Source organism: Rhamphochromis sp. 'chilingali' (genome assembly GCF_963969265.1).
Source record: "Rhamphochromis sp. 'chilingali' genome assembly, chromosome: 22".
NCBI classification, from domain to species: domain Eukaryota; kingdom Metazoa; phylum Chordata; class Actinopteri; order Cichliformes; family Cichlidae; genus Rhamphochromis; species Rhamphochromis sp. 'chilingali'.
The window spans coordinates 1,998,205-2,016,040 of NC_137950.1; the positions used below are offsets into that span (position 1 = coordinate 1,998,205).

Sequence of the window (17,836 nt, forward strand, 5' to 3'; positions counted from 1 at the left end):
TGTGTGTTGTACTTATTTCTTGTCAACTCTCTCATTATATACACAGTGTGTGTCTGTGTGTAGCACATGGGTCAATACATACATACGGCTACTGGTGGACGGAGCAGTCGCCTGAGACTGCATTGGTCTGAAGCCCCTCAGTGAGATCGTTGACAAGACTGGCTACAGATACCGACTATGGCGTGGAGCAGTTGTCAGCCACCTTCTGATCATGGATGGCATCAAGCTGTATGCCAAGAGTGAGACATCGATTCACTGATCCACACTACCAGGCTATACAGCAATGACATCGGGATGTCGTTCGGGCTGGAGAAGTGTAGTCGGATGGTAACAAAGAGAGGGAAGGTAGTCAGAACTGAGGGGATTGAACTACCAGAAGGCAACATTGCAGACATAGAGGACAGCTACAAGTACCTGGGGATCCCGCAGGCAAATGGGAACCATGAAGAGGCCGCTAGAAAAGCTGCAACCACCAAGTACCTGCAGAGGGTCAGGCAAGTCCTGAGGAGTCAGCTGAACAGTAAGAACAACCCAAGGAAGAGGAGGAACCATCATGGAAGGACAGGCCCCTTCACGGTATGTACCACTGGCAGATAGAGGAGGTGGCTGATATCCAGAGGTCCTATGTGAAGGTTGAAGGTAACAGTGGTAATCGGAGCACTCGGTGCAGTGACTCCTAAGCTAGCCGAGTGGCTCCAACAGATCCCAGGAACAACAAGTTATTTTTACATTCAGTACCACAGTAAACCAGACAGACAAAGGAGATGATGACACATATCCCTCCACTGACCCGGACACTGTTCAAACAGTCTGGCTTGTTGCTGCCGGAGTGAACGGTATCTTTGTAAAAGTGTTTTAGTGCAAGTGTCACCACATTTCCACCAACACGTACAGAGAACGACTGCAGCTAATAATAAGAAATGTTCATTCACCTACTCAAACAATGCATCCATGGCAGAGTCGGTGTCAGAAAGGTCAACATCCACAGTCATCGTGCTGCTGAGCTCTGGAACTGCAACAAAGACATGCTACATGGATTACTTTTATTCCTCTCCATCCTGTTTGCTTTTTGTTATTTGCTTGTGTTCAGCTTGGAGGAACCCATCTGTAAGCACATGCAGGGAAACTGCAGGACAGAACTGAAAACAAAGGTTGACACAATTCCTCAGGTTTATATTAATGACAGTTAGAAATAAGGAAATAAAATAATCCCTTTCCACAAACTGAGTGCACATATTATGGCCACTGTTAATTCTGTGGGCAAAAGATGACAACTCATGAAAACGTTATTCTACAAAATACTAAAAGGGAAGCACTCCTGACTGCAATATGTGTCACATAAAGGTTAATGGGCTCCAGAGTCACACTTCCAGGCAGGAAAAACACGGTCCGAAGTCAGGCCCAGATGTACTGCAGCTCGGAGTACTCTCAGATCCACTGACAGCCTCAACAGGGAACAGCAGTCGTCTTCTAGACCCACCACCCTGTGTGGAGTCGGCAGCAATCACCCCAGCTTTGGCAGGTCAGCGCTGCCTTCAAGCTGCAGCATGCAGTAAGCTTCGGCCTGCACAGAGAAACGGGAATATGTGACAGCAGTGGCTGCCATGTGGAGTATAATCAGACTATAAGCATAATCAATTAAGCCAGCCGGACACAGCCACTGTGAAACACAAAATCACCTCAATAAGTGGGAGTTTCCTACAGCAAATATGGAAGTGAATTAGCATGCAAGTGCTACAAGTCTGCTGTGTTAGAGGACGTCTAATGAAGAACAGGACGAGGCCTCGAGAAGACCTCGTCCTGTCTCCTGTACTCTCTGACTTTAAGTCTCACATCCAAAGACGCAGAAACAATGATGTCAGGGGACAAACACTGAGTGAGCGCATACTGAATTAGTAGCTTGACACTCCCTATGACTTCCTCCTGCTGGGAATGCACCTCTGATTTGCACCTCAAACTAGAAATCCCAAGAGTCAAGCACGCCAGTGACCATTAGTGTGCGCCTCACTGAAGTAGTTTCAAACTGAATACAATATTTGTGCTCACACTCAGTGTTTTTGTGATACCCAGAGTGGCTGCTTCCAGCTCTGTCCTGCAGGTTTCCCATTAAAGATGCATTTACTCATCCTTTGTTGAACTGTAAACACAAAGTCTGACATATAATAAAATGTTGTGGTTAACATGTCAGCAGAGTCATATATAATTTCCTCTGGATTAATAAAGTACTCTGATTCAGATTCAGAGCAATGTTAGCAAACCACTGGAGCCTTATTGATGGAGTCCACTGATTCAACATCCGTCTGTTCAAAGAAAGGTGTATTAGTGGGCCCACAGCCACAGGAGACAAGGACCAGAACCAGAGGCTCGGTAGCTTGTGTTTCTGCGGTGCACTAACATCACAGGAAACAATGATATGATGCTGTTTTGTAAAGCAGTGCAGAAGATGCAGAAAACATTTGCAAGCATTTGTGCAAGGGTCCTTTGCCTGTTACTGCACCTCCAATTTAATAAATGCTATTTGCTTTAAATTTGGACAGGATGATGGAAATAGGTGCAGTGATTACGTGCAAACATAACACAAACACACAGTATGTAAAGAAACACATTGATCCTTCAGTACAGTCTGAACTCTCTGAGGCAGCATTCTTATTATTCCTGTAAGTATCTTCAAGAATCGCTCTCCAGCGCTTCTCAGTTGACTTACTGAGATATTAAACAAATGTAAAGCAGTGAAATGATTCCGTCATTATAACCCTAACCCCTTAACGGACAGTGAACTTGGTTGTGCTCCAGAGTTCACTGAGATGTCGAGGTCACAAGCAGGTCAGCCAATGTGAAATGTGGTGCTCGCTGATTGTGCACTCTCTTCTATAGGTGTGTGTGTGTGTGTGTGTGTGTGTGTGTGTGTGTGTGTGTGTGTGTGTGTGTGTGTGTGTGTGTGTGTGTGTGTGTGTGGCCATGTTCCGATCACCAGTTAAGCTAGCATGCATGACTTTGGACTGTGTGAGGAAACCCATGCAGGCACTGAGAGAACATACAAACTGCACACAAAAAGGCCAAGCCACATTAACACACATTAATAAACTTTGCACAAAACCTGAGGAAATGTATGTTTGGTTGGTTATTCCTCTGTTGTAACAGTGTTTTTGGCATTAAATCTGAGGCCACTGGAAAGTCTTAAATGCTGCCACATTTGTAAGGAACATGAATTTGTGGGTTGCGCCCGTGAAAAACTTACTGGCAGTTCAACAGTTTATTAATTGAACTATCAGGGGTCTCAGTAGCTTGTGCTAAGTCTATTTGTGTTTTTGGGGGTTTATCATCTAAATATGATCTGCAACAGCACAAACAGCAAAGCCAAGAGGGACAACGTTTGGCTCTACGGACAAGACACAACGTCGAGACGTTTAAAAAAACGTGTTCTCTTTTCACCAAGCCAGACTCAGGTCTGAAAATCATATTCTACAGTTTAAAATAGACTTTCCTCATGAATTTGTCAACTCTTCAGTAGACTGACAAACTTGAAACATTTCTATAGTAGGTTTAATCATCAGTGTTGTAGACTAATTATTATTATTGTATTTTCACTGGTCCAGTTTGAAGAAAACCCTGCCTGTGCATGACCTGCAAGGTTTAAATGAACAAAAGCAAATGATGATATATCTGGACCTCAAAACCACGGCGCGTACACTAATCGTCCTGTTCAGGTTTCAGAATGTGGAAGAAGCAAAGTGTGACTGTGATTACAATAAATGCATCAAGTGTTTATTTATTATTGTTACTTTTACTATTAATACTGTTTCTAAATATTTTTCTGGCAGAAATATTATCGATATTAATGTTTTTAGGGGACCAAGGGGTTTATCAGGGAAGCGTGAACATCTGAGTTAACTTCAATAATTACTTCCTCCAAACCATCAACGTGTCTTTTAGACCCCATTCCTACAAAACTGCTCAAAGAAGTCCTGCCATTAATTAATTCTTCAATCTTAAATATGATCAACCTATCTCTAATAATCAGCTATGTACCACAGGCCTTCAAGCTGGCTGTAGTTAAACCTTTACTCAAAAAGCATCTCTAGACCCAGCAGTCTTAGCTAATTATAGGCCAATCTCCAACCTTCCTTTATATCAAACATCCTTGAAAGAGTAGTTGTCAAACAGCTAACAGATCATCTGCAGAGGTTTATTTGAAGAGTTTCAGTCAGGTTTCAGAGCTCATCACAGCACAGAAACAGCTTTAGTGAAGGTTACAAATGATCTTCTTATGGCCTCTGACAGTGGACTCATCTCTGTGCTTGTCCTGCTAGACCTCAGTGCAGCGTTCGATACTGTCGACCATAATATCCTATTAGAGTGATTAGAACATGCTGTAGGTATTACAGGTACTGTGCTGCAGTGGTTTGTATCATATCTATCTAATAGACTCCAGTTTGTGCATGTAAATGGAGAGTCCTCTTCACACACTGAGGTTAATTATGGAGTTCCACAGGGTTCAGTGCTAGGACCAATTCTGTTTACATTATACATGCTTCCCTTAGGCAGCATCATTAGAAGACATAGCATACATTTACACTGCTATGCTGATGACACCCAGCTCTATCTGTCCATGAAGCCAGATAACACACACCAATGAGTTAAACTGCAGGAATGTCTTAAAGACATAAAGACCTGGATGGCCGCTAACTTTCTGCTCCTTATTCAGATCAAACTGAGGTTATTGTACTCGGCCCTGAAAAGCTTAGAAATATGGTATCTAACCAGATTCCTACTCTTTAAGCATGTGGTTACAGAGTAAGCATTTACTAAGCATTTAATGTTGTGATTCGGTGCTATATAAATAAAACTTTAAATTCAATTTAATTGAAAAAAGAGACACTTAGTTCTTTAGCTGAATGTATGAAAAATGCCAAAGATATATGCATGTATAAAACTGCATTTTTGCACCAACAAGTTGAAAAACTATCAGTAAATAAAAACCTGCCACATCTCAGCCTGTTGTGCAGTGTGTCCTTAAAAACAACACAAATGGACGACAAAAGAAGAAAGCCTAAAATCCACCTACAGCAGAAGAACTACATTTAAAAGTTATATCCTTTAAGTCTTTACCTTACGATATAAAGCACCTTGAGGCAACTGTTGTTTGATTTGGTGCTATATAAACTGAATTGAACTGAAGCTTTGTATAAAGTTGTGTTGTGGCTAAAGCTGAAGTGTATAAGAACAGACTGTGATGGAAGGTGTTAGCCTGGGAGCTATGCATGCAGCACTAACTGACAGCAGCAGAGTCACTGTGTGGGCGTTTACATGGAGGAATCATTCTTTACACTTGAACTTCCCTTCACCTCCTGTCCCCTCTCCCCACCTCATAACACCTCAACAGCAGAATGCTGTTTCACACATTCACATTGTCGTGTGAAAAACTCACCATCCACAGCATGACCAGCTGGAAACCCATTCACCCTGAAAGTCCATCACAAAGCGCTCTCTCTCTCATACATGATAACTCTGGTTGTCAGAAGCATTCTGCAAATGATCAAACGATGACATGAAAATGTAACTTACTCTAAAAGCAGCTTTGCACAGTGCTTTTAAACAGAAAGCTGAGCAACACACTGGTGCCCAAGGTACATCACAATATGATATATGTCACAGTGTTTTACATTAGAGACTATTATCAGGGGAAATGTGACTTGGAGCCTGGAAACCAGCAGAGTGTGCCCAGTAACTCTGTCACCGAGCACAGAGTGCACATGACAGCTGAGAGGTGAGGCTTGGACTAGACTTCTCTGTGACAGCTGTGCACAGCACAGACAAATATTCTTCCATGAAATTTTTTTACAGATATAAAGATCCTACGTTTGCATCCAAAGTACTCCACTTGACCTGTTGAGGCTGTGTGCCTAATTCCATGTGACCCACCCTACTACACAGACACACAAAACAACATCTGGAAATGTTGTTTCAGGTATTTTCTTGTTCACTGTTCAGCTTTTTCCCAAAATAACAGGCTACTTCCAGGAAATCCAGCTATTTATACGCTAATATTACCTCGTGTTTGTTTTAGTTTTTTATTAATTTGAACTGAATTTGAAATGTAGTCTTTAGTATTCATATTTTAGTATAACAATATATTTGATATTGTCTTGTTGATTTTGAGAAACTGTAATAAAGCATTCCTTTTTTTTATCCCAATGTAAAGGTCAAGGGTCCTGTTTGTCAAAAGAAACAAAGGTAGGGCCTGTTGTTGGCCCCACCTGCAGCTAAGGTGGTGTCACCTGGTTTGTACTAGTCACACTTCACTTGTAAAGAAATGTAGAACAAATCAGTTTTGCACCTTTATGAATCTGTAGACATGGGAAGAGAGACACTGATCCTGGTCTTACTGCACAACAAGGCTGAAAAAACAACCCAAGTATGTCTTTAATTGTATCCTAGAGATTTACCTGGTGCGCTACAGCCATGCAAAAGTTAAAGAAAAAGTCTTTTTTTTCTAGCAGGCCGTGACGGGAGATCCGATTATACGTCCTGGCTGTAATGGTGATAGCTGCCGCACCTTCCACAGGGGTGAACCTCAGGGCGCGCACAGTCAGCCAGAACAGAAAGATCCATCCGTGTAATGCTTCGCTGTAAAAACAGCAGCCAAGCTGTCTCTGTCAGGCTGAGCGCGCACACGCACGCTCGCACACACACACACACACACACACACACACACACACACACACACACACACACACACACACACACACACACACACACACACACACACACCCCTTGTGAAGTTATGGCAGCTCGTAAAAACAAAGAGTCCAAACGCAGCGGCTCGGCTGACGAGGACGTTCTCTGCTCGGTGTTTACTCTGCGTGCAGCAGCGTAACCTGGGAATAACCCTGCGTGTGACCCGTGTTTGAACCCACTCAGAGAGATATCATTTTTATAACACGCACACGGCAGGACAGACTGACGGCAGGTTAAAGTCTTCTTCGAGATTAGAAAGCGGCTGAAAGAGAAGCCGCGCGTCACCGCGCAGCGCAGCTTCCACCTTCATCTCTGATAGTCACGTGCTGCCTTATTCACGTATTGATTTATAATTAAGGCAGGAGGGTAAGCCACAGCGGTCACAGGCTATGAAAGAAAAACAACTCGGACTTTTAACTATGAATGGCACCCACGGCACCCACGGGGAGAGGGATTAAGCGCCGCTTTTACATTTTCTGAAAATTGGAAAGGTCATTGCTCCTGAATACTCGGCGCATGATTACCGCTCCTACAAGCGGGGCTTAAGCCAAGGTAATGAGTGTGTAAAGTAGCTGCTTATTGCCAACAAAGGCGTCTTGGGACTTCCATTGTCTCGGTGGGAATCATCACCTTTTCTCAGTGAAATCCGCCGTGGATTGTGTGCGTGCAACAGGAGGTAGGGACTAAAGCCGTGGCCTCTGGAACAAATGGTGAGGCGAGTCGGCCAGCACAGGTCGGAGGCGGGGCCGAGCAACACCCACAATTAAAGATGAACTTTGCGTGAACTAATTTATCGGAGGGAGGAGAAGGTAATGGGCTGCCCACGGGCTTGCCAGCCTATAAAAACTGCGGCTTGGCACACCGGAGTCCCAGACGCAGACTGAGCTCCACCTGAAGTCTTCACCGGGCCCACGAGACGCTGCAACATGGTCGTGAATGCACTGTTGACCACGTTCTTGTGCACCGTAGCGCTTCCCATTCTGCTATTCCTGTTGGCCGTGAAGCTGTGGGAGATTTACACGCTCCGATGCAGAGACCCGACTTGCCCTTTCCCGCTGCCCCCCGGGTCCATGGGCTTGCCTTTCATTGGAGAGACGCTGCAACTCCTCCTCCAGGTAAACGCTGCTTCTTGTCATCACGCGGAGGATGAAATATTATATTCAACTTAAGCGTGAAAGTTTGGGTTTCCCGGAGCTTATGGGAAGTGTAGAATTAAAATGAACCCACTGTCATAAATGTGTTCATGTATATTTAATGTATCGTGCGTGAGGGTAAAACCATCCACACGTGACAGTTTGTTTGCGTGGCCATATGTTCACAGAGGAAAACATTTCTTCGGATGAAGCGGGAGAAGTACGGTTACATCTACCGCACACACCTGTTCGGGAACCGCACGGTGCGCGTGACTGGCGCGGATAACGTCAAGCAGATCCTCCTGGGGGAGCACAGGCTGGTGTCCGCGCAGTGGCCCGCTTCTGTTCGCGCGATCCTGGGCACGGAGACGCTCTCCAACATGCACGGAGCTCAGCACAAGACTAAAAAAAAAGTAAGTTACTTTGACCTTTCCGTAGAGGGAGCACTGGCTACAGCGGGGGGGTTACATCAGGTTTGCGTCCAAACTCTGAACAAATGCGTCTCCTCTCTACAAAAACCGGGAAACTCGAGCTCGGTCACTTCGGTTCTGTTCAGGTTTGTGACATGGCACCAGTTTGCACCAGTTACCTCCAGGTGCTGAAGCTCAATATCATCATGCCACGGTCATATCTGTCACACTATACCTCCAGATTTGACAGCTACTGCTGCAGTGTCATTGTAGTGAGTTTTGTTGTTGTTTTGTTTTTTAAAGAAACTTTCTGTCATTTTATGAAAGCAGAGACTTGATGTCTCCTGACACAATGTAGTTTGTCTTTCTAATACCAGGGTCATTCCATACAAACACATTCTCAGAACATTTTCTGTCTCTAATTTGTTTTAGAATCGAATCGAAAATCGTTTAGAATTTAGACTTTGGTTTTTTGCAATCTTAGCTTCATATCAAATCCTCCAGAGAATGCTCCATCCACCTACTTCCTGCATGTTTCTGTTTGTTTTTGAAATCTGTGGCAGTGTTTGAACATGAATATCTTAAACTGTAAACATAAAAGCCCCAGATTCTCAAAAGAGTGAATCAGGATCCGTATTTTGGGACAGCTGTATCAAAACGTTTTTGCTAGTTGGTGTCCTGTAAAGTCCCACATTTGAGCACATACTAATAAAGAGAGAATCCAAAAGACACCCAGTGATGGTCTCTGAAAGGTCTATAGTTGTAGTTCACAATAATGCTTACTTTTTCAAATGTGAGGGGGAAATGCAATTTTCATTTAACATTGATTCTGTTTAAGCAAATATGCCAAGAAATAAAATAAAAATGGTTTATAGCAGTCTCTGAATATAGCTGAAACCCGTTGAATCGCACGTGCGACCCACATTTCGGCACGCACTGTGCCTCGGAGGAGTCTTATAATTTAGGTTAAGCTTCAGATGTGCTGAGGCATTAAAGCTGTTGCAGCTTTTACATCACTGCTTGTTGCAAGCAGTGATGTAAAACATGCAAATAATTATAGTAAAACTAAAGAGTAACGAGAAGTAATGTTTTTGCTTTATTCAGCGAGGTGTGGTCGAGGTTTTTTGACCATAGCATTTTTAGACCAATTGGATTTTGTCGAGCAGAAGGCCCACACGGAGTTGTGCACCCCACACCACCCACCCTGCTCTTGAAACCCAGCTTGAATGTTTCTGTTTTGATAAAGCTTAAAATCAGGACTCTAGCAGGTGATGCTGAACCAGCTTAGTTATGCTGCTATAGACTCATTCCTCTTTCATGTTCTGCACGTCTTTGTCCTCAGTCTCGCTGTGGTCTCTCCTCTTTGCTCTAGTCTTTCCCCCTCACCCCTCATTTGGTCGCAGGTCGTTCTACGTAGCTGCTTCTGTGAGCCTGGATCTGTTGGCGATCTCTTCCTGTTAAAAGATTTCTTTGCACATCTGCCAGGAGCTTGGCAGGGGGAATAATGTGACAGTCTTTCACAATATAAAGTGCATTGAGCTGGAACCATATCTAAACATTAAAAGTCGGACTTGAGCTGCTTTGCATTTGTCTGCATAATTATTCTGAAACTGGTTCCAGATGCAAATCGTCTTTTTCAAGTTTTGCTAACACACTGACCTGGAATCAGTGTAAATGAAGTGATGTCAGCTGCTGATTTGTCGAGCTGTAATGTTATTTCTGGCATATTGCCTAACTAAAAACATTTAAGGACAGAATACTTGTCTTTGACACCGGCACTGAGGTGAAATGGTCTCACTAAGTCTGCTCTTCCATCATCACTCCTGTGCCCCCTCAGGCTATCCTGCGCGCCTTTTCCAGGGAGGCTTTAGAGCTCTATATCCCCGTTATCCAGGAGGAAGTTCAGGCTGCAGTGCAGGAATGGCTGGCAAGTGACTCCTGCGTGTTGGTCTACCCAGAGATGAAGCGGCTGATGTTCCGCATTGCCATGAGGGTCCTGCTGGGCTTTGAGCCGGAGCAGATTCAAACCAATGAGCACGAGCTGGTGGAGGCTTTCGAGGAAATGATCAAGAACCTGTTCTCTTTGCCCATTGATGTGCCTTTCAGTGGACTGTACAGGGTAAGAAGCATGAAATGCCAATATTTTAAAATTGTACAGTTAGTCCAAATAATAGCAAAACTTTACGGACAAGATGAAATCGTTTAGGTCTTCTCTCGCCTACCCTCATCTGATGTTTTCCCCTCTATTCCCACCTTTCCTGCTTCCTCTCCTGCAGGGTCTGAAAGCAAGGAACTTCATCCACTCTAAGATTGAGGAGAACATCAAGAAGAAGGTGCAGGAGTCAGACCAGGAGTGGAAACCCAGAGACGCCCTGCAGCAGCTCATAGACAGCAGCAACAAGAACAAAGAGCCCATCAGCATGCAGGTAATGAGGAGGTCACCTGCTGCAACGCACGTCTGCAAAACCGATTTCTGTCCATATGAGCCACTGTAAGTGTATTTCTGTTTGCAGGCCATCAAGCAGTCTGCCACAGAGCTGTTGTTTGGGGGGCATGAAACCACAGCCAGCACAGCCACCTCTCTGGTCATGTTCCTGGGTCTAAACCCCAAAGTAGTGCATAAACTGAGACAGGAGCTCGAGGACAAGGTAAAGCTTGTTTACAGGGACTGTTTTTAGCTTATTTTGTAAAAACAAGGTCTGGACTTTCATACCCATCTATCACCTGGTGCTGAGCTTTGTCACAAAATCGATCAAGGTAGAGCAGTGTCAAACCACGGAGGCCCCAGAAAAGTGCAATCAAATGATGAGTTTATTAACAGCCCGGAGAAAACATCAACATATGTCTTCTGACCCAAATACATGTTGTGGACACTTATAAAGCAGTGGGGTACACGTCCCCCATGGCGTCAATGACAGATTAAAATAGGTTCCAGGCATTAGTCACAGTTAGTCGTACATCTTTAATAGCTATAAGCAGACATAGAACTTCTCATTTTGATAACACCTTCCATACAAGTAATAATCTTAAGCCCTCAGAGCGTCTGAGGGCTGGTTATCGCCTCCAGTCATCTGTTACCAAGTAGAATAAAATGCAACAGGTTTGCAACAAGAAGCTGGAAACATTTGGGCCTCTGCTCAGGCCTATTCCTAGATTATATGTATTATATGTATTGTAAGCATGCATTGCAGTTATCCTTCTATGTTCTAGTTTCCCTCAGCATGGATCACCTGGACAGTCACGCCAGTGAAGCTTAAAACCCTTAATGAACTGAACATCAACTCAAAATAAGCACAGATATGCAATGTGTATGAAATACTTCTGACCGTACTTGTAATAAAAGTTAACATAATGGAAGGATCCTCAAATGGACATCTTCAATAAACAGCTGTAATGCAGTATCAATACTGTGAGAAATATTATTAGATGAAATAATGCTGTAAAGAATGTTATTAATGCAGGTATAATGATGCAGATTATATGGCAGCTTTGACTTGTTGTGTAATAACAGTCCCAAGTCTTTGCTGTCCAGTCTGATGCTTTAGATTTCCCAAGACTTGTATTTCTGGTTAAATTAAACTATAATAAAGTTACTTCAATAATTTTGCACATCACAGAACTACTGTGGAGCTCCATCCATACTGAAGCTTCTGAAGAACCTCAAGTGGCCATCAGTGGTTAGCACTGCTGCCTCACAGCATCGAGGCTTCTGGTTTGAACCCCACTTGGAGACTTCTTCTGTGGAGTTCTTCCTGTGGCTGTGTGGGTTCCTTTGTTGTGTGCATTGACTAAGCTTAGAAAACTGAGGGAAAACAAAGACGGGCAGCTGACTTTGCAGCTTCACAGAACAGTTGGATATCGCTTTCTGTGTTCAGGCGGCGCAGGGCATGGACCTACAGAGCCTGAACATCGAGTCCTTGGAGCAGCTGAAATACACAGGCTGTGTCATCAAAGAGACGCTGAGGATCAACCCTCCTGTGCCTGGAGGCTTCAGAGTGGCCCTCAAGACCTTTGAGCTCAATGTAAGCTGGCAACAATTTCATAAGTAACATGAACACGGAGGCTTTTAGACTCATGACAGAAGCGGCTCACTAATGATTTCCACTTGCCTCCTCAGGGTTACCAGATTCCCAAAGGCTGGAACGTCGTCTACAGTATCTGCGACACTCATGATGTGGCAGAGATCTTCCCCGACAAAGAAGACTTCCAGCCAGAGCGCTTCATGTCCGATCCGTGTGCGGACTCCTCCAGGTTTCAGTACATCCCCTTTGGTGGTGGCTCCAGGATGTGCATTGGGAAGGAATTTGCCAAGGTTCTGCTGAAGGTGTTCCTGGTGGAGGTGGTAACAAAGTGTCACTGGACTCTTTTAAACGGGCCTCCAACCATGAAAACAGGACCTACTGTCTATCCCGAAGACAATCTGCCAACCAAGTTCACCAGCTATGTACAAAATTAAACCGAATAAACATCTCAGATTTATTTTTATTTTCCCCAAAAGTCATAAAAGATTTGTTTGCAGACTCACTCACATGAACAGGAGGATGTTCCTTTTAGCTTGGTGTCAGTGTTTAAGCATTAACTGTACATAGTGTAGATTACACAAGAGCAAATTTTATATTCTACTATTTATACTTTGGATTTGTGTTTTTTCTTGAGCTGAGCAAAATGAATGAGAGGCACTCTGGACCTGTGAGCTGTGTCTACAGGACTGTACATATTTAATGTGTCTGTTAATATAAATATGCCTTTCTATTGGACCTCAGCTGATGTTTGGGTTTTATTTAATAAAACAAATTTGCAGAAGTGTTTGTTTTTCGTCTTTCACTGAACCAAAAATGATCGCACATGTCTGGTTAGATGCTGTTGAGTGTCTGTGCACCAGTAAGCTCACTATGCTACATGGGCTTTTGTAATGTCCATGATGCTGGTTGTAACTCTGGTTTCGAGTTATTATAGAACAGGTTCAGCCTCCTCCATGAGTGCATAATGAGGCAGAAAATAAATCTATGGAAGCACAACTGAAAATCATCATGGATATGTAGACTGTGGATTTTTAGTTTGACAAATGTCGTCTTTTATAAAGTTAGACTAAAAACCTGGCCCAAAAGTCTGACTTTAAAATGTAATGGGATTACATCGTTTAAACCAGTATTCTGTCAGCGTCTCGTAAAGGTTGACTTCTCAGTGCTGGTTCAAGGTTTACATTTAGAGACTCAGAGCTGGAAACAAAACTCTGCAGCTTTGGGATATTTCCATGTTCCATCATTTTCTCAGTGATGAGCCATCCTGCTCCAGCATGTTAGACATGCTGTGCCATTGAGAGCATCCTCACTGGATGCATCACCACCTGGTATGGCAACAGCACCGCCTACAACTGCAAAGCTCTCCAGCGAGTAGTGCGGTGCTCTGAACGGATAATTGGAGGTGAGCTTCCCTCCCTCCAAGACATCTACAGGAAGCGGTGCCTGAGGAAAGCGGGGAGGATCATCAAGGACTCCAGTCACCCCAGCCATAAACTGTTCAGACTGCTTCCATCAGGAAGGAGGTTCTGCAGCATCCGGTCCCGTACCAGCAGACTGAGAGACAGCTTTTTCCATCAGGCCATCAGACTGCTGAACACGTCATAGACACCTCAGCTTCACTACTGGAACTTTAACATTATGCACTCCACACTGTATATAAATGCCACTTGTTTTGCACATATTCAACTCTGTATATTTTATTATTATTATTATTATTATTATTATTATTATTTTTATTTTATTTTTTTACTATTTAATTTGTAAAAATGTGTATACACACACACACACACACACACACACACACACACACACACACACACACACACAGGAAAATATTTAGTATACACATCCAGAAATGCATACACTATTATATATTGTACATATATTTATTAGTTTCAGGTTGGCCATTCTTGTATTTTGCTCGTTTGTGTTGTTGTGTTTGCACATCTCTGTTGCTTGTGGGGCTCGCACACAAGAATTTCACTCGCATGTGCTGTGCCAGTGTGCCTGCACATGTGATGTGACAATAAAAGTGATTTGATTTGATTTGCTCTTATGCTGGGATGCTTCTCCACCAAAAACTGCAAAGAGGCTGTCTTCTTGCCGTCCAGTGGTCATTAATTTCCTCCTCGTACACTCTGGGCTGGTGGAGTCCAGATGCTGTGGCCATAAATCATCTTTCTAAACGTGTTTAGGTCATACTTTGGATTTAGTCTCTTTTCTCTCTAACACCTGATTGTTATCCTTGAAAACACTTGACTCTGACGTCAGCGTAGAATCAACTGTTCATCAAAACACACTTACTTCTAAGAGATTTCATCTGTCATTCATTCAGACAGAAATGGAGTCATTTCTTCCAAACCCTCCAAATCGTCGTGTGCATAGAGAAGTGATTGAAATGACATTTGAACAGAAAGGAAACACCACATATCCCAGTTCAGGCAGATATGTACACTTTTTAAAAACATAGTTTTTGTGTTTTCTGCATTTGTTAGCGTCTGTTGTGACTTCGCTCAGCCAACACAGTCTCTGCTCCGTCCGTGGGTGCAGCCCTCCTGCCATGGCCATCCTTCCACTTATGGTGTTTCTAGGCAGAATTCCTCCAGCCTGTCTTTTCCCACATAGTGCTAATCGGGTCTCCTTGAATTTCTGCAGTGTCCTGTGCTTCCCCCTGTGTAACCAGTGTTTCTCTGGGTGCCAAAACCAGCTAATGTACTAGTATTACCAGTTCTCTACCTGTCTGCCCACTTCCCACCTGCCTTGTCTTGGACATTCTGGGGCCCTTGGAGAGATGAGCCTTGGTGTCATCTCTCTAAGTAGACTGTTGCGATCAAATGCAGCAACACTTATTCTCACGTACCAGGTCCTCCAGTACCCTCTGCTCTGCAGCAGACCCTGTAGAGTTCCCTCAGGTTACAGCCAGTCACTCCTATTCCAACAAACAGTTTAAAGCTGCTCTCTGCATCTGGTTTAACCAGACTGATGACTAATACCAGCTCACTGCTGGTTTACCTCTGACACACAGTGCTGCCTCAATGCTTTGCTTTTACATACAATAAATGTAGATTTTTATATATTCATTAAAATGTGGTTATTTTTATTTATCTCTATTTAAACACATTTTTTTGACTATTTAAAATTAACTATTTGTGTTTTCTATTCATAGACTGTATATAAAAGATGGACACAGACACAACAATGCCACCCATCAGCTGAGAGCTTCTGAAAGTGGACATGATGAAACAACACACTGAGAGGTCGGGAACTTTCACTGATGTGTTGCATCGCCTGCTGTATTGTCCTTTTTTGCTACTGCAGTGGACCCAGCAGAGTGTGTTTACGCTTATATTATTCAAAATGATTGAGACTGAAAATCTATCAGCAAAGTGTTTATCATAGTCACAGATTTCAGACTTCTATTAAAACCTGACCGTTTCTGCCTGCTGCTGGCCGTCAGGAGGAACACAGTTTTACTTTGGCTCGATTTTTTAAAGTTACATCTGATACAATTTATTGTAAGATTGCATATTTTTACATTGAAATCCAGGGAATGTAAAACGTCTGGGTTAAAGGCAGAAACAGTGAGTGTGATGTAAGAGTGATTGTAAATGTAGTGATAACACAAACACACACCTCTTTATCAATTGTTGCGAGGAGGAAAGCAACAGAGGAAAAATCTGGAATCCATACAAGCAGGCAAAGCAACGATGTGCCCTGATGACCCTGGCAGATGAGCAGCCAGAGGGTGAACCAGAGTTCATACTGGTCGGTTCACTTTCAGGGCACCAAGCCAGTAAAGATTTACAGAAGAAGAATAAAAGCAGTCCAGTATCATAGCATTCATGTGTCTTCACTCATGATAACAGACTGTTAAAGGATTACTGTTTAAGTGTGTTTATGTCAAAAAGTGAGAAACAGCAGCTACTGCAGCCGACATTGCAGACGATTGTTCGAAGAACACATTACGAGCTAGCAGAGGAGCTAATGATCAGATTATCTGGTTAGCACAGAGAGTTCATTGTGCTTAAAACAAATCCTAACCGTTTTGAGCACTGATCGAGAGGATCGTAGTCTGAGGAGTGTCTGGACCAGCTGCTCTAAGAACTGCAGAAGCTTCTCAGATGAAACGTCTTCAAGGAAACTTCAAGAAGTCCAGACGCTTTTCTTTCTAAGCTCCTCGAGCTCTTTTGCATCGCCACACCTCACCTCCTGGATCCTGACACCCCTCAGCAGACATTTTGAACTTTGGTACATTTATGTGTTTAATCCATGACTTTGCTTTACAGCTGCTCTTTTCTCTCATGTTGTACTACGTGAGGGGAAAAGAAGCACAGCCACTGGCTCCTTTCACACTTCCACACACCCGACCAACGCCTCTCACATCACGCTCACAGGACCAGGACCACGCCTCAAACATATCTCCTGTCATGTATCTATGAATGCTTTCCTGCACTGCACATCGTGTGCTCTCCCCTCGCCTTTTCTCTCTGTATCCCCACTATCACTACCAGTCAGATGTGGTCATCTGATTTAATACTAGAATTACGATTCCTTCGCTTATCTTACACGACGTGTTTCTTTTGGTTGTTAAAGGTAAATTTCTCCAAAGACAATAAACTCTGGTGTAACATACACATGTTACATACAAGCTCTTAAATAATCAGGCCCCATCTTATCTTAATGACCTTGTAGTACCATATCACCCTATTAGAGCACTTCGCTCTCGCTCTGCAGGCCTACTTGTTGTTCCTAGAGTATTTAAAAGTAGAATGGGAGGCAGAGCCTCCAGTTTTCAGGCCCCTCTTCTGTGGAACCAGCTTCCAGTTTGGATTCGGGAGACAGACACTATCTCTACTTTCAAGATTAGGCTTCAAACTTTCCTTTTTGCTAAAGCATATAGTTAGGCCTGGACCAGGTGACCCTGAATCCTCCCTTAGTTATGCTGCAATAGACGTAGGCTGCCGGGGGATTCCCATGATGCACTGAGTTTTTCCTTTCCAGTCACCTTTCTCACTCACTATGTGTTAACAGACCTCTCTGCACTGAATCATATCTGTTATTAACCTCTGTCTCTCTTCCACAGCATGTCTTTATCCTGTCTTCCTTCTCTCACCCCAACCAATCACAGCAGATGGCCCCGCCCCTCCCTGAGCCTGGTTCTGCTGGAGGTTTCTTCCTGTTCAAAGGGAGTTTTTCCTTCCCACTGTCACCAAAGTGCTGCTCACAGGGGGTCATATGACTGTTGGGTTTTTCTCTGTATGTATTATTGTCGACCTTACAATATAAAGCACCTCGAGGCGACTGTGTTTTCGCGCTGTGTAGATCAAATGGAATCGAATTCTCTGAGTAACCTGATGGTTCGTGTCAGACAAACGACAGTGACGAGCGTCGTCAGTCTGACGAGTGTGTGAAACTTTGGGCTGCGTGTATCTGTAACTCTGCAGTCTTCACTTTGCTCGGTAAATGAGACCCAGAGTTTTTGCACTTCAATGGAAGCCTTACTGGCAAATGTGGTTTGGCCTCTTTCACGAGC

The 17,836-nt window shown here is 43.6% G+C and overlaps 1 protein-coding gene across 1 annotated transcript; it reads left to right on the forward strand.

Annotated features, from left to right (window-relative positions):
• The first annotated feature begins 6,826 nt into the window (after positions 1-6,826).
• Positions 6,827-13,372, forward strand: cyp26a1 (cytochrome P450, family 26, subfamily A, polypeptide 1). Its single transcript, XM_080873016.1, has 7 exons — positions 6,827-7,853; positions 8,060-8,284; positions 10,119-10,400; positions 10,558-10,707; positions 10,795-10,929; positions 12,157-12,303; positions 12,399-13,372. The coding sequence occupies exons 1-7, from the start codon at positions 7,665-7,667 to the stop codon at positions 12,735-12,737; spliced, it is 1,467 nt and encodes a 488-aa protein (XP_080729142.1). The 5' UTR covers positions 6,827-7,664; the 3' UTR covers positions 12,738-13,372.
• The last annotated feature ends 4,464 nt before the right edge of the window (positions 13,373-17,836 follow it).

Coding starts and splice junctions, on each gene's coding strand:
- cyp26a1 (XM_080873016.1), top strand. CDS start 7,665: ATGGTCGTGAATGCACTGTTGACCACGTTCTTGTGCACCGTAGCGCTT. Junction 7,854..8,059: donor CGCTGCAACTCCTCCTCCAG/GTAAACGCTGCT, acceptor ATATGTTCACAG/AGGAAAACATTTCTTCGGAT. Junction 8,285..10,118: donor AGCACAAGACTAAAAAAAAA/GTAAGTTACTTT, acceptor GTGCCCCCTCAG/GCTATCCTGCGCGCCTTTTC.